At 48.5% G+C, this 26234-nt stretch overlaps 1 protein-coding gene across 7 annotated transcripts in view; it reads right to left on the bottom strand.

Moving 5' to 3' along the window:
- CKAP5 (cytoskeleton associated protein 5) overlaps positions 1-26234 on the bottom strand; it is a 1152983-nt gene that overhangs the window by 283818 nt on the left and 842931 nt on the right. For all 7 annotated transcript variants that reach the window (XM_085646654.1, XM_085646649.1, XM_085646653.1 and 4 more), the window contains one exon: positions 17220-17398. In XM_085646654.1, coding sequence (XP_085502780.1) covers positions 17220-17398 — 179 coding nt within the window. The remainder of the gene's footprint in view (positions 1-17219; positions 17399-26234) is intronic.

Here is a 26234-nt window from a genome sequence, read left to right as displayed (position 1 = left end):
GCAGTTGGAGATCCATAGGAGTTCTTTTGCTGCGAGGTTGGCATCCGTCGAGGTGGTGGGGGCGTTGCGGTTGAAGGTGGAGTTGAGCTGTTCCTCAGTGACTTTGCTCCAGTTCCTTTGTGTGGGGAGCGATACAGGTTTGCGCGGCGTGGGTTTGTCGATGTGGAAGTGTACGCAGTGGTGGTCTGTCAATGGGGGTTGCGTGGTGTGGCTGAAGTGGATGTTACCGCCTGCAAAGATGGGGTCGAGGGCCTGTGATGCCTTGTGGGTGGGCGTGGTGAAAAGCTGTTTCATTCCGATGTTGTCCAGGAGAGTGGAGTTGGAGGGGGGGGGGGGGTTTCGGAGGTCGCTGGGGTTGTAGAGGTGGAAGTTCAGGTCTCTGACGAGTATGTAGTCCATGGATGCGATGGCGTGGGGTGCGGCCATGGTAGGTGCCAATGAGGCGAGAGGTGAAGGGGTGGGGGGTGTCAGAGCATAACAGGCACAGAAAACCCCCATAACCAGGCACAATAAAACAAACTGGGCTCTATAACACAAAATGAAACGGGGCTCAACACCACAAAATGAAACGGGGCTCAACAACACAAAATGAAACGGGGCTCAACAACACAAAATGAAACGGGGCTCAATAAAACAAAATGAAACGGGGCTCAATAAAACAAAATGAAACGGGGCTCAATAACAAAATGAAACGGGGCTCAATAACACAAAATGAAACTGGGCTCAATAACACAAAATAAACAGGGCAAGAAACCAGCAGAAAAGCAGCAGCAGGAAAAGAAACTAGCACAATACTGGACCTGGGCAGCAGTGGCCTCGAACACCTACCAGGAGAAGGTGAAACTGGGTCAGCGGTGGTGGCACAGACAGCGGAGCTGCTGGGAAAGAGCAGGTCTCAGATCAGGAAGTAGAGGTCTTGCTTGTGCTCCCCCGCAGCGGCTGCCATCAACAAGCATTAGCAATGCAATAGGTCTCGCATTACTGAAAGTGTGAGCTATTGGCGTTGCAAATAATAATGCACCACCAATATCTCAAACACTCTAATGCGAGACCTGGTGCATTTATGGCCATCTTACAAGAGCAGTGGGACTTTATAATTATGCCTGCTCACAAAAAGAGCCTTATTTTTTATTTTATTTTTTTAGAGGATTTATGTTAAACTGTACAAAAGCCATTTTGAGACCCAGAGCAACTCAAATCTTGTACAAAAACACGTTTTAAATACACAAAATCTGCTAATCATCTGTAATTAAAGTTATTTTGAAGCTTAAATAAAACTAAATAAGATTGGGTTGCGTACTATGAGCAAAAAATCTGTCTCCAATGATGTTTGTCCACCACCAGGTTTTTAAGATTGTTGTTGCGTTTGGACAACGAGTTCAATGTCAGGCCAAATGCTTCTGTAGCTTACTTGTTCTGCTTCACAGCAGTGGGAGTGCGCTGTCAGCCGGCGGGGTGCGCGCCTGGGCCTTGGGTGGGATTTCTGCACTTCTGAAAGCTTTTAGCCATGATTTAGCTGCTGTCCGCGGGCATTTGCGCCTCGTAATCCTAAATATCGGCACACCGGCCAAAATCTCGTGAATGTGCATGCCCAGAATCCAATAGCTCTGAAAATGCCAATGTGAGCCATAGCAAGAGATAAGGAGCAGTGCAGAGGACAAGGCCCTGGGTCTGTGGCGTTCAAGTTCCATCCACTCACCCTACTTGCTTGTTAAGTCGGTTTACCTTCATGCAACTCAATGAACGTGCCTAGAAGACAGCAGTCACTCTTTAGTGGAAGGTAAATACAGAGCAGTCACATAGGTAAAAAGTTGACTCCAGTGCCAGAGTACCAGTCCCGAGCTCAGGGAGGCAGACGAGTCCCTGGTGGTTCCACACTATTTTTATATTACGTAAACTGATTACCTGCTCTGGTTTGTCAAGAACTGTTATTGATCAGTTTGCTTGCCTTCCTTCGTGGGAAGCATGCAGTTTTTCATCCTATTGTTAATAAATCACTAATTGTATCAGTGTGTTTGCTTGGGTATATTTAAGCGTTACTTGAATTGTAAGGAACGTTTCATTTCTGTTGCTCGAATCAATGTAATTGGTTTTCCATTTGTATAGCGCTTCATACCCCTGACAAGGTGCTGAATCACGTTATTGGACAGTTGGCAAATCTGAGTGAGTGACTTGTAGAAAGGTGTTATATTGCAGCAAAGTCTAAGTGAGAAGTAATTTTTTAGTCTTGCCTGAAGAAAAAAAAAAAAAAAACAGGGAAAACTGAGGCTAGTTCCAGCCTCTAATCAATAAGTCAAACAAAAACAGAACCCGAACTAGAACACTTCCAACAATTGCACTTCTTAGTGGATTTAATTCCACAGTGTTGGGGGAACTCAAAAATTGGAGGAAAAATCATTGTAAGAACCCACTATCAGTGCATCCAAACAGTCAAAAGATAAACAGGAATCTTTAAATCGCTGCACTTTGTGTTTAAAAATGTAGAAACCCTCATGAAAGTCCAAGATGGTGGCTGCATAATTGGAAGGGACATCCGCAAAAGCAATGTTCTCCTGCCTGCTGAGGTAGCTACGGGGAGCAGCGCTCTGTAATCCAATGTCTCCAGTCACCGGAGCCAGGGTGAAAGTGAAAGCGATCGCTATTGGAAAACAAACAAGCCCGTGAGTGGTGCGCGCGCGCACCACAGCAAGACGTGGTTTCAATTACTGCACCCGTGTCTGGGCACGATAATTGAAACCAAGGGTTGGCGTTGCGGGTAACTGACACCAATAGGCCATGGGCGGAGCAATGCGCCCGCCTTTGGCCAATTGCGTGCGGGCTTTGTTAAAAAGACGCACGCAAACGCCAATAGCGTGGGCCAAAAGGAAAAGCACACGCGCGAGCATGTGAGAGTCCTAGGTCAGTTTTCAAACCCCCTACAAGAAGTCTCTCGCTGCGCGAGCAATGCTGTGCACTGCAACGCTAGGCGCGAGACCTAAAAAGGGATGGGTGGAGGGATGTGCAGCTGGGAGGCGGGAGCGGAAACCGGTAGGGGGGCAGGGGCAGCAGGATGGCAAAGGCCAAAGAGCACAACAGGCACAGAAAAACCCCAGAACCAGGCACAATGAAATAAACAAGCACAACAGAAAAGGATCCGGGCACAATAACAGAAGATAAACAGAGCACAATAACAGAAGATAAACAGGGCAAGAACCTAGTACAAAAGCAGCAGCAGAAAAGAAACTGGCACAATACTGTACCCGGACCGCAGCACCTCGAACAATTACCAAGTGTAGGGGAAACTGGGTCAGCTGTGGTGGCACAGACAGTGGAGCTGCTGGGGAGAGCAGATCACAGACCAGGAGGTCGGAGGTCTTAAAAACCTACTACCCCATCTAGTGAGTGCGCTGTAAACTGTAAGCTATTCAGTCATCCGAGGCTGCAGTGGAGGCAAAGGGGGGTGAAGTGAGGATGGATGTGGCACTATTGGGCCAAGGTCTACGTAACTCCACTACCCGTATAACAGAGGCTGAGTTTCAGATCTCAATGGTGGAGGATTAAGTTTCCTCTCAAGATCCAGGTCTCCACCTTACCTGCACGTCGGAACTCCACAGACTAGCTAAAGATGTAGAAAATCGCTCACAACGTAATAAGATTCGGGTCATTGGAGTACACGAGCGCACTAGATATGCGGAACCCCAACAGATGGTGCACTTCCTGGAACGTTAGGTTAAATCCTGGATGCCTATTTATCGCTTGTCCTCATGGTTTGCTGTTGAATGAGCACACTGGGCCCTGGCTCTTAAGACCTCGTGAAGCACCACCCCATTTCGTACTCAATTGAAGGGTCAGGGACACGATCCTTGGGGATGCCCGACTACAATCAGACCTCATGTGAAGAAACCAAGGTTCTACTTTTTCTGGATTACATCCGTGAGGTGTGACGGTGTTCCTACTTGGAGGTCAAACAGAAGTTGAGGGCCATGGGGCTACAATATAGTCTGTTCTCAGCGAGACTCCGGGTCATGCAGTTTGACAAGTTGCATTTCTTCTAAAGTCCGGAATCTACATGGCAGTGGCTTACGGAAGACCACCTACTCAATGGATCCGCTGTTTCTTCTCTGCACCGAAGGGAACCTGTCGACATACTGGCTTCAAACTCCTTGCCCAAGCCCGCAAGCAGAACACCTGCTCCCGAAGGGGGCGTAGAATTTCAGAACAATCTCACCTTCACGTTATCGCGGGCACAGAAAATAAAAACACCCTGTCCCACGTCAAGCCCAGCCTCTGGGGAGGAGGATGAAGAATCTAGGACTGACAAGTGTCCAGCCTCTTCTTCTGCGGCTACAGCTGCTCCTCACACAGATTCCAATTCCTCCCACAGTGCAACAAATATGACTGGCTTTGCATTCGTAGTGGCTGAAAGGCCCATGTTCATTTTATTACTTATCCAGCTGCTCTTAAAATCTTTTATGCTTTCACAGGTCTCTCCTTGGATGCAAGAGGTCAGCTACTGTCTTATCGATTTCTCCTACCACGAAGAAGCTTCCCCCTTGAAGTTCTCACAACTTATCTATTGTTCATCTCAATGTACCCTTTTATGCATAAGTTTCCCATTATCCAGTACTTGCAACAACTTTAACCCCTCCATACACATGACCTTTCGGGTTTTATCATGGAATGGTAATGGTCTGCTAGACTGGGCGAAGCACGTTATTACCTCCCCGAGGTACTCTTACTTCAGGAGACCCATCTTCTGAGAGAACAATGTCCCTTCCTGGCCCGTATGGGTTATGACCGGGTCTTTCATGCAGGGTACTTCCAGGGAGCAAGAGGGGTAGCTATCCTTTTACCCAATGATGGTTTCTCATGGGACGAGACCCTCAGGGATGCTTTATTGCCCTGGAGGGCACATTGGACTATGCACCGCCCGCTTCCTTGCCCACCTGTCTCCAGGACCTTTTACACCTTCTTTCGCAGCTTCCACAAGGGTTTACAGTGATAGGGGGAGATGTAAACGTGGTACTTGACTCCGCACTGGATAGAACTGGATCTCCCACTATCTGTAGGCATGTAGGGGATCACCATCTTGCCAACAGGACCACAACTCGGGGCCATTGTAATGCGTGGAGATCTTGGCACCTCCGACTTCAGCAGTTCACACATTGCCAGCCCACTACACTCACTCTTGAGTAGACTTATTTTTCTGCTGGCCCTCGATTGCTGCTTATTGACCAAGATCAAAATTCTGCCACGTGGAATCTCAGACCATTCGCCTTCTGCTGGAGCATCCATTGTCAGGATTCCACCCTATGTGGCATGTGAACGCCTGGTATCTCCAAGATAAGAAGCTTGATAATTTCATCTGGTCTGAACTCTGTGGCTATTTTCACACCGAGGTGTTGGTTGCACGAGTAGGAATCATATTGGCCACGAGTAAGGAGACACTGCGAGGATTTGTCAAGGGTTATATTAAAGCACAAGAACATTCCTGTTTTTCTCTTATTACTCAACTGAAGGCATGTGCCCTCCATCTAGAGCAGCGCTTCGCATCGGATCCACAGGCAGCTATCTCTCGTAAATTAGGTCTTATCAGTGACAATATTTGTTTCATTCCCTTGAAGCTGCCAAACATCTTTGGAGGGCCACGATGGCCAAGATTTAGGTTTGGGGTGACAAATGTGAAACTACTCTATTGGCTAGTCTCTCGTCATACAAATATCCTTGAGATCATGAATGATGCAGGTTGGTTAGAGACCTATATCATTAATGTCCCTTCCTGAGATAGCTTGCACTTTCGCTCACTATTATCAAATATTATATTCAAAGTCAAAAGGTAGGGATGCAACCTTGTCCAGTTCCTTTCTGGACTCAGTCCCTCTCCCCAGACTATGCCTCTCTGAGTCCAGTCTGCTTGAAGAGTCTTTCACGACAGAGGAAATCTGAGAGGCACTGTCTGGTCTAGCATCTTTTAAGACTCATGGCCCAGACTGCTTCCCTATGGAATACTCTGCCACGTTCTGGGAAACCCTTATCCCCCATTCTATGTTTCTATAAGGGGAGGTTTGCCATGTAGGTTCCTTCCCATTAAAGAGACTGCCACCATAGTGGTGATACCCCAGGACACAGCGTCCTTCTAAGTCTTGTGCAAACTATCGCCACATCTCGCTGCTTAATTGCGAGATTAAAAGCTTCGCCGTGGTGTTGGTCAACAGGCACAAAGCAGTTCTGTCTAAATTGGTGCAACCGGACCAATGTGGCTTTATGCCATACAGGAGCACGAGAGACTATCAGTCGGCTTCAATCAATCAATCAAGCATAGCATTTATAAAGCGCACTACATACCCATGAGGGTCTCAAGGCGCTAAGGGCTGCGGCGAGGGATGTCGAGGATCAGGCGTACGGAGGTGTTCTGGATGTGTTGGAGTCGTTTCAGGTGTTTGGCTGGGGCTCATGTGGCCCTCGCCCACAACCATTGATTACATCGGGAGTTAGCAATATTCCTCATTGATTGAGGAGGCTTTCGACACAGTGAACTGGGACTACCTTCAACTGGTGCGGACCTGCTTTGGCTTCGGTGCACAATTCCGGAATATAGTACATGTCCTCTACTCCAAACCTATCGCCGTAGTTTGCGTTAATGTGGTCCTTTCCAATCTCTTTAAATTTGAACGAGGGACTAGACAGGGTTGCCCCCTGTCCCCTCTCCGCTCTTGCAACCGAGCCTTTGGCCAAACTTATGCACCCGGACCCCCAATACACTGGATGGGCCTGGAGTGTTGGATACGATAACCGCATTGCACTATTTGCAGACGATGTTTTGTTGTACCTTGCGCATCTGGCTGTGAGTGGGCCTCGATGTCTCCAATTGCTCAAACACTTTGAAGTAGCCTCCGGTCTCAAAATAGCCCACAAAATCTGTGCGGCTTCATCTCAAAATTGCTTCTATTGGCAGACAAATATTCCTCTGGCGGCTTAGCTTTAAATGTCTGGGCATTACATCCTGAATTTACCTGGACCCTCAATAACCAATCCCTAGTCCGGAAAGCGTAATCGGACCTCATTAAATGGCAAACTTTCCCCTCAATTTAATGACATTGCTCTTTACCAGATGCTGATCCTTACACAATTTTGTTACTTTTGAAAAAAAAAAAAAGAATTTGCCACTTCACTTGTTTCAGCCATGGTTCTAAGCATTATACAACGCCGCGAAAACCTTTTTGTTCAGAGGTTCAAGGCCGCACATAGCTTTTGGACATTGTCAAGGGAGCACCTATGATGGTGGCCTGGGGATGACCAATCGATCTTCACCATTTGTCCTCCCACCTTCTTGTGATCCATGATTGGTTCATTGTGGGATGGTCGGATCCAGCCTATCGCTTAGAACCTTCCTTGCAGGGTTTCATCATCTACAGTATGAAGCAAACGAACCGGAACATAACCACCCTGCACTGATAACTAGAAGCAGAATCTCTTGATATTGTCTGGGACTAATCACCAATATGACCAAGCCACATGCACAAGTTACTTACGTAATGATACATCTGTAAGAGACATTAGTTAGTGACAGATTCCTTACCTTAGAATATCCCCAGGCGTCAGACTGGATCAGGAAAGTCTTTTCGTAGCAGTACCCCTGCGCGTCGGTAGGCATTGTCGCACGACCCCATGTACGTCACTGGCGTCGTAGCCGCCGAGATGATGTCACAGCTACTTAGACGCGCCCACACGTGCTGACTTCAGTTCTGTACACAACTTTTCCACGCCAGAAGCACCGAGCCATGCCAGAGACCAACTACTTGTGCAATAGAATTAGGGCCCTGACAGGGATAATCTGAACCCTACACAACAGTTCGCAGACCGGGGAGGATGGCCAGGCGGTAAGGAATCTATCACTAACTAATGTCTTACAGATATATCGTTACACAAGTAAGTAACTTGTGCATCTGAAAGACACGTTAGCGATAGATTCCTTACCTTAGAATACATACCCAAGCAATACCAACCCCGGTGGTGGGTCTGCGAAGTGAGATTACACCAGAAAGTCACGGAGAACTGAACGGCCAAAGAAGCAGTCTCTCCGGACCAGACTGTCAAGGCAATAGTGCTTAGTGAAAGTATGCAACGAGGCCCAAGTGGCCGCCTGACAGATGTCTTGCAGGGGGACACCGCGTCCCAATGCTGTGGTAGCTGCCGTGGCCCTGGTAGAATGGGGGCACAGCCCAACCAGAGGTTCCTTTTAGCCAGAGAGTAACAGGCCTTAATGCACAGGACAACCCAACGGGAGCTGGTCCGTTTGTGCACAGCCCAGCCTTTCTTGGCGCCCACGTAGCCAACAAAGAGCTGGTCATCCACCTGGAACTGTTGTGTGCGGTTGAGATAGACGAGAGCGCACGTTTTGGGTCCAGACGTTAGAGCCTCTCCTCGTGAAGGGTGCAGAGTCGGAAACAAAGTGGGCAGAGTTACAGTTTGCCTGAGATAAAAGGCAGAGAACACTTTTGGTTATAAGGAGGGACGCGGTCGAAGCCCAACCTTGACCGGATGAATCGCCAGGAAAGGAGGTTTGCAGGAAAGAGCTTGAAGCTCACTCCGAGAGGAGGTGATGGCCACCAGGAAGACAGTTTTCAAAGTCAATAATCGCAATAGACAGTTATGAACAGGCTCAAATGGTGCGCACATCAGATATGTGAGAACCAGGTTCACATCCCATTGAGGCATCACAAAAGGAATAGGAGGGAAAAGGTGAGTAATGCCTTTGAGAAGTCTATTGACAACCAGGGACTTTAAAAGAGAGGGCTGATCAGGCAACTTAAGAAAGGCTGAAAGAGCAGAAAGGTAGCCCTTGATAGAGCCCAAAGCAGAGTCCTGCAGGGCCAAAGAAAGGAGGAACAATAGGACCTCAGAAAGAGGGGCAGCAAGAGGACCAACAGATTTTGCTGTGCACCATGCCACAAATTCCTTCCCCCGACAGGCGTACACCGTTTTAGTGGAGGGACGCCTGGCTGCCAGAATCACATTGCAGACTTCGGGAGGTATGTCAAATGAAATCAGCTGTCGCCGCTCAATCACCACGCAAGGAGGTGGAGGCTGGACAGTTTCCGGGGAGGACCATCCCCTGCTGTTGCGACAGGAGATCCTCCCCAAGAGGCAGTTGAATCGGGGGATCCATGCTCATACTAGCTCGGGATACCAAACTCTTCGAGCCCAGTCCCGTGCCACCAGAATGACTTGGGCCCGGTCGCGCCTGATCTTCAGCACTCTGGGCAGAAGTGGTATCGGTGGAAAGGCGCACAACAGACCGCAACTCCACTCGTGACGAAAAGCTTCGCCTAGCGAGTGCCGCCTTGGAAATTCCAACATGCAGAACTGATGACATTGCGAGTTTTCTCCGGTGGAGAATTGATCTAACAAAGGTTCTCCCCACTGGTGAATGAGACCTTGCACCACCCCCCCAAGTTGAGACGCCATTCGTGATCCAACATGTACCGTCGGCTGTTTGTCCGCCCTGGCGTTCAGTGAACCTGCCAGGTGTTGAACCACCAAGGAAATGCCTTGACATTCCAGCCACGTCCAGAGACTTCGAGCCTCCGGACATATGGTGAACGACCCCACCCGCCCAGTTTGTTGCAGTACCACATGGCGGTGGTGTTGTCTGAACACCCGCACTACTCTCCCCTTCACAGAGGGAAGGAATGCTTTGAGTGCAAGTAGGATCGCCCTAAGCTCCAAAAGGTTGATATGGAGCTTGGACTCCGCCGGAGACCAGAGGCCTCTGATCTCTGCCTCTCCCATGTGGCTGCCCCATCCCAGGAGGGTCGCGTCTGACACCACTGTTTCAGCTCCGGTTGGGGAAGGGAGAGGGATCTGCCGCTGACCCAACACTGGTTCGTGAGCCAGGGCTGCAAGTCCTGTGCAGTGCCCTCTGAGATCTGGACGTAGTCAGACAGGTTCCCCAGATGATGCGTCCACTGGAACTTCAGGTCCCACTACAGAGCCCGCATATGCCATCTGGCATGATCGATCAGCAGGATGCAGGAGGCCATGAGGCCCAGCAGCCTCAATGTCTTCCTGACCAAAACCCAAGACCAAGGATGAAAGATCGGAATCATAGCCCGAATGTCCCAGACTCGCTGTTCGGGAGGATAAACCCGAAACTGCGCTGTATCTAGAACTGCTCTGATGAAGAGGAGCTTCTGAGAGGGGATCAGGTGCGACTTCGGCCCATTGATGGTAAACCCCAGCAAATGCAGTCTGGAGGTGGGAGACGAAAGCCTTGGGCGAGCCTGCTTTCAACAGCCAGTCGTCCAGATAGGGGAAGACTGAAAGCCCTGATCTGCGCAGATTAGCTGCGACCACCAGCATCACTTCCGTGAACACCTGAGGGGCACTGGTAAGGCCGAAAGGGAGCACGGTGAACTGAAAGTGCTTGTGGCCAACTGTGAACCGTAGGTAACGCCGGTGGGCTGGCAGGATGGGAACATGAAAATAAGCATCCTGCAAGTCCAACGCTACCAGCCAGTCTTGCGAGTCTAGAGCAGACAAGACCTGAGTTAGCACGAGCATCTTGAACTTCTCCTTCCCGAGGAATGTTTATGTTCTGGAGGTCTAAGGGGCGCAGACCTTTGTCCTCCTTCGAAACCAAGAAGTAGTGGGAGTAACAACCACGACCTACTTCTGCCGTCGGAACACGCTCGATGGTCCCCTCGGCCAAGAGGGCTCTAACTTCCTGCTGGAGAAGTGCCAAGTGTTCCCCCCGACATGTGGTGGTACTGAGGTGGCATGGCTGGAGGGGTAGATTCGAAGGGGAGGGAATAGCCCCTGCGGACCATTTGCAGAACCCACCTGTCCGAGGTTATGGAGCGCCAGAGGGGAAGATGATGGCGAATCTTGCCACCCACTGGCGTCAGGTGGGACTGAAGCACCAGACTAGGAAGGTTTAGAGGCGGCAGGGAAGGTGGTGGAATGACCCGTTCACTGTCCCCGGCATCCACCACGGCGGGTCCCACGTCCGCGGCTGTGCTGAGACAGTGGCTGCGCAGACTTGCGGGTCTGAAAAGAACGTGCCTGGGCGCCCCAACCTTGACCTCGAAAGGACCGAAAAACAGACGACGAGGGAGGACGTTCGGTGGCGAGACCCAAAGACTGGACTGTAGCCAGAGAGTCCTTAAAGCGTTCCAGGGCAATATAAGCCTCATCACCAAAGAGGGGTGTACCGTCAAAGGGCATGGTCCAATAGGGTGTTTTGGACATCCCCAGAGAAGCCAGTAGTGCGGAGCCAAGCATAACGATGGAGCGCCACAGTTGTGGATAGTGCCCTACCGAGAGAATCGGCTGTGTCAAGCCCACAACGAATAGTAAATTTTGCAGCATCTCTCCGTTCGGTAATGGTTTGGGAGAGAACCGCCCGCGCTGCCACAGGGCACTGAGGCAGCACCTGTGCCACAGTGTCCCACAGAATGGGAATAGCGGCCTAGCAGGCACGCAGTATTCACCGCGCTCCAACCCAGAGCTGGCAGATGTGAAAATCTTTTTCCCAAATTGCTCCAGTTTCCTAGATTCCTTGTCTGGAGGAGCAGAAGGTAACGCACTCAGCGAGGCAGAAGCCTGGACAACCAGGCTCTCAGGCGTTGGGTGTTGTGTGAGAAAGCTGGGGTCGCCGGGCAATGGCGGCTCGCCACACCCTTGTCTACAGGGACTCCGGTGTAAGGTTTAATCCAGGTGCCCAACAAGATATCAGTAAGCGTTTCATTGAAGGGCAGTAACGGCTCCGCAGAGAGGATTGCGGCTGCAGGACCTCAGTCAGGAGATTGGTCCTAATAAGTACATAAGGGAGCTCGAAGTAAAGAGCCTCAGCTGCCTAACGTAAAACCACCAAAAAAGTCCCAACCTCCTCCGTGGCCACGGAAGAAAATGACAGAGTGCGAGGGTGTGGAGAGAAATCCAGATCCACTGGACCCTCCACATCGCCTTCCCACTCAGGCTTATGCTCACATTGAGTTGCAAGAGGGTCCTCAGACCCCTCCCAGTATTCCTCTTCGTCCTCCGGTTGCTGATGGGGCCGGTAAGGACGAGGTACCCTGGAAAACATGATAAACTCCCCTCCAAGAAATGGAATGGGAGGGTAAGATACCAGTCCCGTGTCGGTGCCGTGCGGCGACGACGACGACAGCGGCGCCACGCCTGGAGCCAGAGCAGACTGTGCCACAGGGTATGGTGTCGGCGAAACAGAGGCGGCGGCACAGGGGCAAACCCTTCCGACATATCCGCGGGGCCCCAAAGTGCTCCAGAGGGACCCGGAGGGGGCCAACAAATGGCGCAAGGCCGACAAAGGCCTGCACCTCGTCCGAAGTCGTGTGCGGCCCCGGAAAGGGAGGGTAGGCCGCAGGCAACGACAGGAGCCACGCGGGAGTTACCGCCCGCCCCCTCCACCGCGTCATGCAACCAGTGAGGGTTAGAAGAGCGATGACGCTTCTTTGACTTTATGGCACCGAGACCTACCTGTCCCAGATTCAGACTGCTCCGCTATTGGTCCCTCGACCTCCCACGGGATCGGGACCTTGATCGGCTCCAACAACTTTCGGGAACGCTCCCGCAAAGCTTTCGGCACCATGGCCCGGCAATCGAGGCACGTCTCGGGGTCATGGGCGTGCCCCAAGCAGAAGAGACGTTGTGAGGGTCCGACACAGACATGTTTCGGCGGCATGCTCTACAGGACATAAACCTGGGCATCTCTATCACACCAGGAGTCCAGTACACGACAAAAGAAGGTGTTAGAAACCAAGTTATAACTTTTAACTAGGGGTACCGCTCTCTCTCGGATCTGCACTGCTGCGCTAAAAAAAAGAGACCCGATTTCAGAGTGCGTGGGCGTGTCCAAGTAGCTCTGACGACTTCATCTTGGCGGCTACGACGTCAGCGACGTACACAGAGCAGTGCGAAGACGCCTACCGATGCGCAGGGGTACTGCAGACGAAAACTTTCCGGATCCAGTCTGACACCTGGGGATATTCTAAGGTAAGGAATCTATCACTAACGTGTCTTTCAGATAGATCAGAAAAGTTACAATGATAAAGATACTAGTGCATGAATTTATACGTATTTAATACAAAGTTATTCAAATACAATTTGATTTCTTGTGGAGACAATTTCAATAAATACAAAGGAAAAAACTAAAACTCAGTAAGTGACAAATTCATTCATGCTCCTCATCCATACCAACTTACACCAAAAATCACTCAAAGCATACATATACTAATATACACAATATATCTCCTTCGGTATCCACAATACATATAAAGGTAAAAAGAAACCGGAACAAGAGAATACATCATGATACAAAGGCGCAATCAAGCGCTTTGTACGTTTCGCAGTATCAAATGGGCACATTATTCTTAAATATATTGATATAGAACTAGTCGATATAATTCAGATGTTTCAATCAATACTTTGTCTATTGTTGCATATCGTAAAGTAGGCTTCTCAATCAGAAATTGAAATCCTGGTGCTCCTGTTGTAACCAAGCGCCGGTGAACGTTCCGGTCACCACCGCAATAAGGATTACACCTTAATCAAGACGCTCAAAATATTACAAAATTCTAAGTGGAATTGAGTATGGGGGAGGAGAGAGAAAACGTAACAATCCTATGCATCCACCAAGTATTATAAGAATACACTGACGATTAGCTAGATGAACACTAGCCAATGAGCCCAAATATACAGAGGTTCCCAAAATCTCAGGACAAAATCCGATTTTGCTGGATCGGTAGGAACACTTTCTCCGATGGTCATGCAGCACTGAAATTCTATCGTATTGATAGGAAAGATCCAGAGCTAATGCCGAGCATCAAGGGGAGTGACTTCAAGAATACATCGATGAGGGATTTCAGAGTCAGCAAATATAGCATCCGGGATCTCGAGAAGAGCGTGTTCCATCATCTACAGGCCATGCATTACGGATCACCAATTTCCCTTTCTATGCCTTTGGTAACTCAAGTGATGTTCCTTGTATGGAGAGCTATGCTTCGGAGCGTAAAATGGGATGCCAGGATTACGCAACTGACCCCTCTTTGGTCCTGCACTTGGCTGAAAAGTGTCTGCGCTTAGTGGTTTCTGATCCCGGGATCTCATTGGTATCGCAAAATGGAGGAAGGGGGGGGGGGGGATTTGGATCTATTGTCAGGGACACGCACGCTACTTCTAAAGGCTTCCACAGACACTCAATTTTGTAAATACCTTCACCTCAGGCACTCTCCAAACCCATTCCCTGTCAACTGATGCCCTACTGGAGTTCAACCCCCGGAAGGCTAAGATGCTTATGGGGAGCTTTAGGCCATGGAGGAATCTCTCAGATCTACCGCACCCTCATCATTAACTCCCCTGGTGCATTAGACCACATTAGAATCCGATGGGAAAATTGGGTGGTGTAGGAAGCTGGCTCTGTATATACTACACCAAAATGAGATACAGTCTGCACAGAGTCCAGTGGAACCCCACAGGTAGGCAGAGGTAAAAGTAGATAGCACCTTACTCTATTTGTCCACTAGAGACAAAGTCTTTTCTTTGGAAGGCAGGACAGGTCCTCAGGGTTCTTGAGGTTGCGGGCTGCAGGACACAAGAGTTTTGCTTCTGAGGGTTCAAGGTGGGGACAGGCCGGTACGGCTAGGCCCAAGTCAGGCATCGTACTCTTAGCTTCAGCACGGCTGTTCGTCCTTCTGTTCTTCTCGGTTGTTGGTTGCCTGTGGAGGCAAGGTTCAGGGGTGCCTCTAAATTCTAGATTTAGGGGCGTTACAGGCAAGTAAAGGTTGGGATCGATGGGTCCCTTCCTTGGGGTGGGTACACCCCCTATTATGCCACCCTCCAGAGGAAAGGGAACATATGCCTCACTCTTGTTGGCTGGGTCCCCCCAGCTGCAAGATGGCAGGGACTGAGTTGCTTCACCACGCCTGCCCCACCTGAGGGGTGAGGTTGGCAAAGGTGGGCACACCTCCATTCTTCACTTGGTTTTCCCGCCTGTTCTACTGCCCAAAGTGGGGGTCAGAACTGGTGGGGAGCAGTTGCTGGAGGCAGACAAAAGGCCTTTGAAGCTTCCCTTTTGTGGACTTTAGGTAGTCGCCCCCAAGTTTTTGGACTGATGTTGCTGTTTTTTTCGACTCAGAGTGCACCAAGGCCTACTAACCAGACCTCAGTGCCTGACTCTGAAATCTATATCGAATTGACAGTACCCAAATGAAAATGGCTAACTTACCTGAAAGTCCCTAGTTTATAATACCCAGGTACTCAGGACACTTCAGTTATAGGGGTACCTCAGGGATTGTACTGGCTGTGCTACCATGTAGGTCCCCCAAGTAAAACGAGTCTCCAAATTTGCCACTGCGAACAAGTAGAGCAGCAGTTTGGGGGGAGGGGGTGGAATGATTGGGCTCTGCTTCTCCCTGTTGCTCTTGCCTGTGGATACTGCGGCCACAATAGGATTGTTGAGACAGTTGAGCAATATTAGAAGCCCCTCCTGTAGCCACAGAGGACAAATTGTTTTTGAAGCTGGTAGGTGAGTGCAGAGAGACCCAGAGCGTGCAGTGTAAGTCTGTCTTTAAAGTGCTTTAACGCAGAGTGGGTTGTCTTGTGAACCATAAAGTGGCATATCCATGAAGCTAGCCTGGACGTCTCCTAAAAAGCCGCTGGTCTGCATCCATGCATGCCTACTTAAGGCCACACTAGTGCTGATAGCTCTACTCTGAGAATTAGGCATGCTGATCACACAGTAACCACTTTTAGACTTTGGCAGCACACACGGTGCAGATTATAGTGACTCCTACATAGGCCACATAGATTATTGTCCCATTAGGACTTGCCCAAACCCTCGCTGAATACCTGATAAGAACAAAATACATCTGGTGCTCAGAGGCTGAGGCCAATAACCTTACTTAAGTGCAGTGCTAGGGGCTGTCCAAAACGGATTTGTGTATCGCTGGTCTGTCTGCAGTGGCCCAGTGAGCAGAACAATTGAATAGAATGGGCTGAGGGCCACTGTCAGTCAGTAATGGATAGCAATGCTTGAATTTTGTCGGTCATGTGCCTGGAAAATGACAAGGCAGTCCCTATATAAAATGATGCAAGCACTAACAATGTAGGTCTTTTAATCTTGTTGAAACAGTAGAAACTGTTGAGCAGAGCTTCGCCCAAGGATTTCTCTTCACTCGACATGCAGCAGAAAGTCTGATGGCCTCTAGAGAAAGCGGCGTTCTAAGACCCTGTACTGCACTGGCTGCAGTGCAGACCCAACCATGAAGTGGATACTCTTCATATAATTAGACAAAAGGATGTTTTGATACTGCTACACACAAATTTAGTGATTCCATATTTTAAGATCTAATTTAAGCACATGAATTTATTAAACATTCAAAGAGGGAGAAAAGGACAATTTCCAGTGATGTTATGTATGCATACTTGTGTAACGAAATTAAGAAAATGAAAGAAGACCATGTTGCAGTATGCAGAACTCGACACCAGATCTGCAATCATGAGAAAAACAAGGGAAGCTTTTCAGGGGAGTAAGAAACCGTTACATCGTGTACTGTGCTTCAGATTCTTTATATGCGAGAACAGAACACTCAGGAGAAATGCAAACTGTTGGAATAAACTTTTTACAGAAATTAGACACTTCAATCATGGTCTACAAACTAGTCCTTCGCAGTCACTTTTACGGAAAGCTCAAGTAGAGCAAATTACTTCAACCAGCCTGTGAAGGAGCATCAAGCTGTGCAAGAGAGGAGGTTTAGAGAGTAAAGTTACTCTGAAGGACGTCTCCCCCCCATGGACTACTTTATTGCAAATCTCAGGCACGCCTTTTTACACAGAAGTTTGACTTTGGTCCTGTATGACCCAAGGAGGAGTATAGATAACCGGCACCTAACTGGCCTTGTCACTAAAAACAAACCTACATAATAAAGGGATTCTGTAAGAGCCATCAAATAAAATAGTCTGCTAGGAAAAGAAGATCTCAAATACAAGATGATGAAAGGAGCTTTCAAACTGGCTGGACAGAAGGCACTTGTACATTGTTGCAGAAAGTGGCCGATTGGAGGGAGAAAAGGGACACAAAGAGCAACAGTCATGTACAAAGACTAAGTGTTTGAGACTTTGGCTTGATAGCAGGGTCATGAACAAGCTTTTTACATACTTGTGTTCTAATGGTGGAGAACAGTATAGAATGCAGCTAGTGCAGGAAAGAAGTGGACACTCACTTGAGCTTGGAGGACACATCTTCAGTTGGTCCCTTCCGCAGCATACTAGCATTGGGGTTTGCGCTTGCAGCCCGTTGAGGTTTCTCCTCTACTTGCCTTGCCGGTACAGCAGCAGAAGTTGGCCTCTTTGCGGCACGCTTAATCCTTTCTTCTAGCATGCTCAAGTCTTTCTCAGAAAGCTGCATAGGAAAATAGGTCTGCATTACAAATCAGGACTATGCCATTACCAGCACAACAAAACGGTTCATTTGGCCTAAACACCAACGAGGACACAGCCACTGCCTAACAAGGTATTTACCTTCGGAATGGTTCTGTCTGTTGCATATCTCTGGCAGGAAAATGACAAGTGGTGTTCTAGGTTTATCGAGCCATAAATACCTCACCCTGTGAATTCTCCTCAGGTTTCAGACTGGATCTGAAAAACTCAAAAGCAGTGCTCCTATGCGTCAAGAATGGCACCACTGAACTTCTAACAGACACCATTTTCTTCCGTGACAAAAACAAGCAAAATTTATGAGCCTCACCGATGAGTGCTGATGTAATTTTCTTTCAGGAACTCTTCCACACTCTGAGCGGAGACCACCAGCAAACTAACAAGGAGTGGCAAAGCCAATAGTTCTCGTCTACAGAAGAGCTATTGGCTTTGCCAATGTGTTTTAGCCATGTTGTACACAGGCGTGGCTTCAATTCAGCATGGCTAATGTTAGTGGTGGAGCAAAGCGGGGATATAGGGAAGGGCCAGAGGTACAGAGCAGAAGGGCCGGTACGGAGCAGAAGAGCCGGTGTGAGAAAGTGGCTCTGTATATACTGTTCCCAAACAAGTACAGTGTGTGTAGAGTCCACAGTCCCCAGGGGTTTGGCAGAGGCTAAAGTTAGATATAACCTTACTCTCTAAAGTGGTAGCTTGGTCGAGCAGTAAGGCAGTATCAGAGGACAGTGTAAAGCATTTGTTGTACACACTCAGTCAGCAAATGGTTTCACACACTCAATAACTGAACTCTAGGCCAATGGTTTATATATAAAAAAAATATATGCTTGTTTTATTTTAGAACCAACAATAGGTATTAAAATTTACTTTCTCAGAATGAGATGCTTTAGGTAAATACTTTTGCAATATGCAATTGGCTTTTGTAGATAATTACAAGTTGTTGCAATAGGCAACACAATTTTAAACATAATAATGCATTGAGTTCAATGGAAGTTTCAAGTTATTTGCAAATGATTACTCTCAGGATTACTTTTGTAATTCCAGGACTGGATCCTAGATTTAGTCCTGGGACAGTTCTTAGAAACAAGTGATAAAAGTCGACTTAGTTACTGCTAGGATTTTTAGGCAATATTTTGCTATTTTAAAAGCTGACACTTAAAAGAAATTTCATAGAAAACAGTCCATGATTCCCTATGGGAGAAAATTTAAGTTGCAGGTATAGTATGTTCTCGTTACTTTTGTAATCCAGTACTGGGTGCCTAGACTCAGTACTGGGACCTCCATCTAAAACAGGTAAGTAATTACGTTTTCACAGTTAGCACGATATTTAAAGAATATTTAAAGTTTGCAAAAATCGACAGAAGAAATTTCACAGAAAAACAGTCAAGGGTTTCCTATGGAAGAAAATTGGGATACTGGTAAGTACGGTTGTGAATATTTTTCAGAGTCCGTGCTGGGCACCAAGATCCAGCACTGGTAGCTCACCTAAGAGCAGGCGAGTATTTTCGTTAGTTACTCGGCTGATTTTTGGTGAATGTTTTAAGTTTTAGAAACTCCACACTTAGAAGAAATTTCAGTAGAGAACCAGTCAATGTTATGCTATGGAGAAAATGGAGTTATCAGCTTTTGGGTAAGCACTCGACTGGCATAGTTAAGGTTCTGGGCACAGACTCAGGGTCTCCCAGGGTCAGGTAGGTACAGTTGTTACACCCTCAGCAGTGCTGGGGCAGCCAGGTGCAGAGTGATTTAGGCCCAAAGTTAGCCTATGGGAGGCAGGGGGCCTTGGTGGCTGCTGATTAGTAGGCCACGCGGCTGTGGGAGCTGGGCTCCTGGTCACTTGGTCAGGGCAAATGGGGAAGTAGATAGGTGTAGAGGTTACACTGCCAGGGCCACTCGGGCGGCTGGGTGCAGGGTGCTTTTGAGCCTTCGGGCGCTCAATTGATTTCAATGGGAAAGCTCCGGTTTGGAAAAAGGCTGCAAGCTCGGGGATGAAGATTCTTCAGGTGCCACCACACTTCGAGATGTAAGTTGGAGGATAGGTAGGTACCCAGGAGCTGGGCACAGGGGGCAGCAGGGCGCCAGGAAATCTTACCCTCTGTTTTTAGGTCTCGTCTGACCCTGCGCATGCCGCCATTACTTTCGGTTTCGCGGCCGCACAGCCTCTTTGATGTTTGATCGCAATCACTTTCACGGCCGCTTTGCATAGCCAATAGGTCTCGCTTTTGGGACCTTATAAGTATTTAGTTATGCAACTGTTGCATGGCTAAACACTTATAAGGTCTCAAAGGCGAGACCTATTGGCTATGCCAATGCTTGTTTTGTTTTAACCTGTTTTATTTAAGTTTTTTTTCCTGTTATGTTCCACAAGAATACAGCATCATGAAAAATAACATACATCACAAACAGTTGACCTTGCAGTGAACCATCATTCTACATAAGACAATCTGTGTAGCGACTGGGTAGCCTATATCAGGTGTTCGTTTGTGGGCGCAGCTGTAAACTGTGTCTCGGCAGATTGTACAAGTTCCGTAGGGATAACAGCGTGCGTGTATTTGGCCTGGTTCCCTTTGTGCAGAGTCTTAACGGACCAAACCGTTCGAGCAAGTGTGCAGATGTTATGAACAGAAAAACTCAACTATTAAAAATCAAAAGCAAAACAAACAGCAGCAGCATACATCGGCGCTCAGGTGTGTGTGTCGTACCCAGTCTCCACCCCCCATTTCCCTCTCCCCCCAGACTCACCCCTCTCAGGGTCTGCTCTTGCATCAATCCTCCGTGCTATAGAGTATCTTTACTGTCAGGTGGTCTGCACACTCCTACTCATCACCGCAGGCACTTGCCGTCAGGGCCCCTCTCCCCCTTATCAGGGTGTCTACTCCACTCCTCGGTTGGCCCCCCCAGGTCTCCCCCCCGCCCGATGCGCATCAGGGCCTGGCGCATTTCCTCCCAGCGCCCTGCGATGGGCGTCTTACGTAACCCCAGTGTCTCCTCCCGCCTAATGGAGATTCCCTCTGCCGTAGCCCATGCTGTGAGTGAATATCTCCATACCCATGTGTGTGGTGGGTCTTGTGCCTTCCATTTCCTGGTGAGAAGCTGGCCTGGCATATGCTGGTCACTAGTTATAGTGGCCACCTTGCACCAGTCCAATTCGACTCTTATGGTAGATAGGTTTAAGACACCGTTTTAAAGAAAGCTATCCTAGTGGTAGCTGTGGAGATCAGCCTTCATGCTAAGTCTCAGAGGAATGTAAAGCAGCTTGTTTTACCTTATAATCTCTTGAATTACCAAATGAAAGGACACCACACAGGTATATATATCAAAAATATATGTATTTATTTCTAGACACACTCTACTAATCTCTTTATGAGATTAGAAGCCAGGTACACATAAAAATGTCAACGTTTCTCAATAAATTAAGCACAAATATGGCTGGAGCCCTAGGGGCGTACCAGACCATATACTAAAAAAAATGAGTTAAGGATGTCGACTTGCAAAATGACAAGGCCTAGGGCATCGCTGGGGCTTCACTACTGCAGTGTTAGCAGGTAACGAGCCCACGGGAGATGCGTGCAGTGTGTGAACACAGCCGCGGGTTCCCTATTGGTTTTAATTGAGAAAGTCGCGGTTTGATTTTTAAAGTTCTAGGGCACTTCGAAGAAGTCAACAAGCAAGCCACTTACAAGGTAAGTATTTCGAGGGCCAACACACACTTGGGCATCGGAGTGCACGAGTTACCTCACCCAGGGAAGCCGGGTGCATAGGTGTCTTTTGGTGTTGGGTCGAGTCGCTGTTTTTTAAACACAACAATACATTGAGCTCAATGGTAAATTCATGTTATTTGCAACAGATTACTTTTTAGATTACTTTTGGAATTCCAGGACTGGATCCTAGATTCAGTCCTGGGTCAGTTCTCAAAATCAAGTGATGAAAGTCGACTTAAGTACTATAATGATTTTTTAACTAATATTTAGCCATTTTAAAAGTTGACACTTAGAAAATATTTCAGAGAAAACAGTCAACGATTCCCTATGGAAGAAAATGCAGGTTACAGGTACAGTATGTTCTCGTTCCTTTTGTAATCCAGTACTGGGTGTCTAAACTCAGTACTGGGACCTTTATCCAAAACAGGTAAGTAATTACGTTTTCAGATATTATACGATTTTTGAAGAATATTTAAAGATTGCAGAAATCGACACTTAGAAGAAATTTCACAGAAAAACAGTCAATGGTTTCCTATGGAAGAAAATTGAGTTAAGAGTAAGTATAGTTGTAGAGATTTTTCAGAGTCAGTGCTGGCCACCAAGATCCAGCACTGGGAGCTCACCTAAGAGCAGGTGAGTAAATTCGTTTTTGTCACTCGGCTGATTTTTGGTGAATATTTGAAGATTTGAAAAGTCCACACTTAGAAGAAATTTCAGGAAAAAGCCAGTCAATGTTACCCTATGAGGAAAATAGAGTTTGCGGTTTAAGGGTAAGTACTCGACTGGCAGAGTTGAGGTTCTTGGCACAGACTCAGGGGTCTCCCAGGGTCAGTAGGTACAGTTGGTTCACCCTCAGCGGCTCTAGGGCGGCCGGGTGCAGAGAGAGTTAGGCCCAATGTTATCCTATGAGGGATAGGGGGGCCTTGTTTGATGGCTGCTGACTGGCAAGCCACGCGGCTGTGGGAGCTGGGCTCCTGGTCACTTACTCAGGGCAAGTGGGGAAGTAGGTAGGAGTAGAGTTTTCACTGCCAGGACCTTCTCGGGCGGCTGGGTGCAGAGTGCTTTTGAGCCTTCGGGCGCTCAATGGATTTCAATGGGAAATCTCCGGTTAGGAAAAAGACTGCAAGCTCGGGGACGAGGACTCTTCAGGTGCCACCACCACTTCGAGAGGTAAGTTGGGTAGTTGGAGGATAGGTAGGTACCCCGGGATTGGGAACAGGGGGCCGCGTGCAGGGGTGCCTTTTGGTGTCGGGATATCTTACCCTCTGTTGATCGCGGTAGGGGGGGCACCTTGTTCTGAGGCTTCTTCAGGAGTGTCGAGGGAGGTCCTTGGGAGCCGGACTCGGGGTCGCAGTCGCCGTGGGGTCGTCCTCGTGGTCTTTGTTCACTCCGGCACTGGCCAGGCTTGGCTGGTGCAGAGTGCGCTGGGTTCGCGGTTCCGGGCTGCTGCCAGGGATTAGAAATAGGTTTTGAGTAGAGCCTCTACTCATGGGAGTCCCAGGGGTTTAGAGTCAAAAGGTAGAAAGGTCCTCCGGGGTTTGTGAGGTTGCTGGCCACAAGAGATGCCGGGTTTGAAGCAGGAGCAGGTTCGAGGGTCGACAGGCCGGTAGGGCTGGGGCCAAAGCAGTTTGTTTCTTCTTCTTAGCAGCTGCAGGGCAGGTCTTTCTTCTAGCTCTTCTTTGGATATCTGGAATCTGGGGGAGGAAGGTTCAGGGTGCCCCTAAATACTAGAACTAGAGGCGTTACAGGTAGGTAAAGGGCAGGGACAAATGAGTCCCTGTCCTGGGGTGGGTACACCCCCTATTCTGCCACTCCTGTGGGACGGGGGCAGTAGCCTAGTCCTGATTGGGTAGGGCCTCCCATCTTCAAGATGGAGTGTCCAGAGATGTGCTTCACCTTGCCTCCCCCACCTGAGGGGTAGGGTTGGCAGGCACATCCTCTGTCCTGATTTGGGGTTTCCGGCCAGGCTTCCCACCAGAGTGGGGGTTGCAAGTGGCCTGGGGAAGCTCAGAGGCAGCATGCCTTTGAAGCTTCCCCCTGTCCATCCTGGGGGAGGAGACCTAGCACCTCCCCCAGGATGTGCATTGTTACAGGCCCAGGAGAGCAGGGGCTCTGCTACCCAGGGGTCCAGCAACAGGTCTGCTGTGTGGCAGCCTAGGCAGCAGCCTCAGAACAGACGTGGATTGTATGTTAGGTTTCAGGGGGCATCTCTAAGATGCCCTCTATGGTGCTTGGTACATTAAATCCCACACTGGCATCAGTGTGGGTTTAATGTGCTGAGAAGTTTGATACCAAACTTCTCAGTCTTCAGTGTTGCCATTATGGTGCTGTGGAGTTCGTGTTTGACGAGCTCTCTGCACCATGTACTCTTAAATGGTAGCACTGCACTTACAGGGCGCAGATATGGACCTGGGTACTGTAGGGGCACAGTGCTCATGCTCCTGTGCCCACACCACTGGCACAGGGCACCCAGCTAGAGGGGTGGCTGATGTATGCCAGTGTAGGCCCTGGGTACCTAGAGTACCATTTACCAGGGTCTGACATGTGGCCAGGGTTTGCCACTTAATCAAAGTACATTCAGAAAAAAGATGACACTTTCTCACAAACAGCAGTACACAATATGTGGAAATGGCATCACCTTATGTATTGACTTGTTTTGATTGTATTAAAATATCTGCTTACAGCACACTTCGGCATTGCACACAAATGTGGTTCATTTCGGCTTTCCCAATTCGGATTTATTCTGAATTATCTGCACAGTTAATTTACAGATTCTTAAATTTTGTGGGCAACAAAAAAGCCTTTCCTTTCACACTTCAATACTGTCAGATAAATCTTCACACCTTGAAGTCAGGTAAGAAAAGTAAACATCAAGCTCCCTCAGAAGACAGCCTGACATTTGACCCGTTTTTGAATGCACAGCAATGTGACAAGATAAAATTTAAGAGCCTATTTACAGAACGCGAGCAGGTGTGGAACAATATAAAGAGCTTCAATAAACCAGCTATTTGATTTAATGAACAAGTTACTTACCTTCGGTAACGATACATCTGTAAGAAACATTAGTTAGATTCCTTACCTTAGAATATCCCCAGGCGTCGGGCTGGATCCGGAAAGATTTTTCGTCAGCAATACCCTTACGCATCGTCTGCGGCTCCGCATCCGTCGTCAGAGTCGTGATCGCCGGGATGACGTTTGAGTACTTACACGCCGCCCTCGCGAGCTGACATCCGTTCTTGTACACAGCTTTCCACGCCAGGAAAGCAGAGCCATGCAAGAAACAGACACGGGTGCCAAAAATCTAGGGCCCTGAAGAACAAGTTACTTACCTTTGGTAACGCTTTTTCTGGTGGATACAGTATCTGCCAGTGGATTCCTCACTTTGTGAATATCCCCTGCGCCAGCAACATTCGGAAACTTTTGTAGCAGTCCACGCCGATGAGGTCGAAGGCTACGTCACAGAGACACTGCTCCGCTCGCGACTCCGCTGAAGTCACTGGCTCCATAAGAAGACCTAGTCGGCATGATTAAGTCAGTTCCGCCCTTTTTTCCGTGCCTTCGAGGCACACGGACGGACTGACAGCAATATATACACAGTATACACAGTACATAATATACAATGCAACATAGTGTGAAGAATAAATAGGAAGGCAGAAGAAATAACAATGCCTTTGGCAGTAACAAATGCACTTTGAAACACCATCATTAGAATTGTAGGTATACAAGGGTGGACAACGGGGAGGCAGGTGGGTCAGTGAGGAATCCACAGGCAGACACTGTATCCACCAGAAAAAGCGTTACCGAAGGTAAGTAACTTGTTCTTCTGATGGATACATCTGCCAGTGGATTCCTCACCTTGTGAAAAGATTCCCACAGCAGTCCCACTCCCAGAGGAGGGTGTCCACCCTTTTATACCAGAAAATCCTGAAGGACGGAACGAGCAAAATGTCCGTCCCTCCTCACCTCGGAATCCAAGCAGTAATGCATCGAAAAAGTGTGGAGGGAGGGCCAAGTTGCCGCCCTGCAAATGTCCTCCACAGGAACACCTCTAGACAAAGCAGAAGTGGAAGACTTTGCTCTAGTAGAATGAGCCCTTAAACCCTCTGGAGGTTCCTTACCAGCCAAAGAGTAGCATATCTTGATGCATAAGACAATCCATCTGGAAAGGGTGCGCTTGTGCACCGCTCTGCCTTACCTGCAGCCAACAAAGCCCACGAAGAGCTGGTCATCAACTCGAAAATCTTTAGTCCTGTCAAGGTAGAAGCTCACCGCCCTCTTAGGGTCCAAGCGGTGAAGCTGCTCTTCCTCCTTGGAAGGGTGAGGGGGAGGATAGAAAGTAGGGAGGGTAATGGACTGCCCCAGATGGAAGGGAGTTACCACCTTAAGCAGAAAAGCAGCCCTAGTCCTGAGTACCATTCTTTCAGCATGAATGGTCAAGAAGGGGGGTTTTGAACTCAGAGCTTGAAGCTCGCTTAACCTCCTTGCCGAGGTGATCGCAATGAGAAACACCGTCTTGAAAGACAACAGTCTCAAGGGACACTTGTGTAAGGGCTCGAAGGGAGAACCCATCAGATAAGACAAGGTTTAAGTCCCATTGAGGCACAATAAAAGGAGTAGGAGGAAACTTGTTTGTAAGGCCTTTCAGAAACCGTAAAACAGGAGATTTAAACAATGATGGCTGATCGTGCAAACAAAGGAATGCCGACATGGCCGAAAGATATCCCTTTACAGTGGCTCCGGCAAAACCTTGATGAGCAAGAGAAAGGGCAAACTGAAGAATGTCAGATAAACAAGCCCTCAAAGGATCAATTGACTTCTACCCACACCAGAGCACAAATTTAGACCACCTATAGGAATAGATAGATTTGGTAGCATGACGTCTGGCAGACAAAATTACATCTACAACATCTGGCTTGAGAGAAAATGAATTCAGGTTGCCCCATTCAATCTCCAGGCATGAAGGTGTAAGCTCTGGAGGTGGGGGGAGTAGAACCTGACACTCCGACTGCGAGAGGAGGTCTGCCCTCAGAGGGAGACGGAGCAGAGGGCACAAGGAGAGGTGGAGAAGATCTGTATACCACACCCTTCTTGGCCAATCCGGGGCGA

Source organism: Triturus cristatus, chromosome 3_1 (genome assembly GCF_964204655.1).
Source record: "Triturus cristatus chromosome 3_1, aTriCri1.1, whole genome shotgun sequence".
Lineage (NCBI taxonomy): Eukaryota > Metazoa > Chordata > Amphibia > Caudata > Salamandridae > Triturus > Triturus cristatus.
Note: the sequence above shows the minus strand (reverse complement) of the source record. Positions and strands in the feature narration are given on the sequence as shown.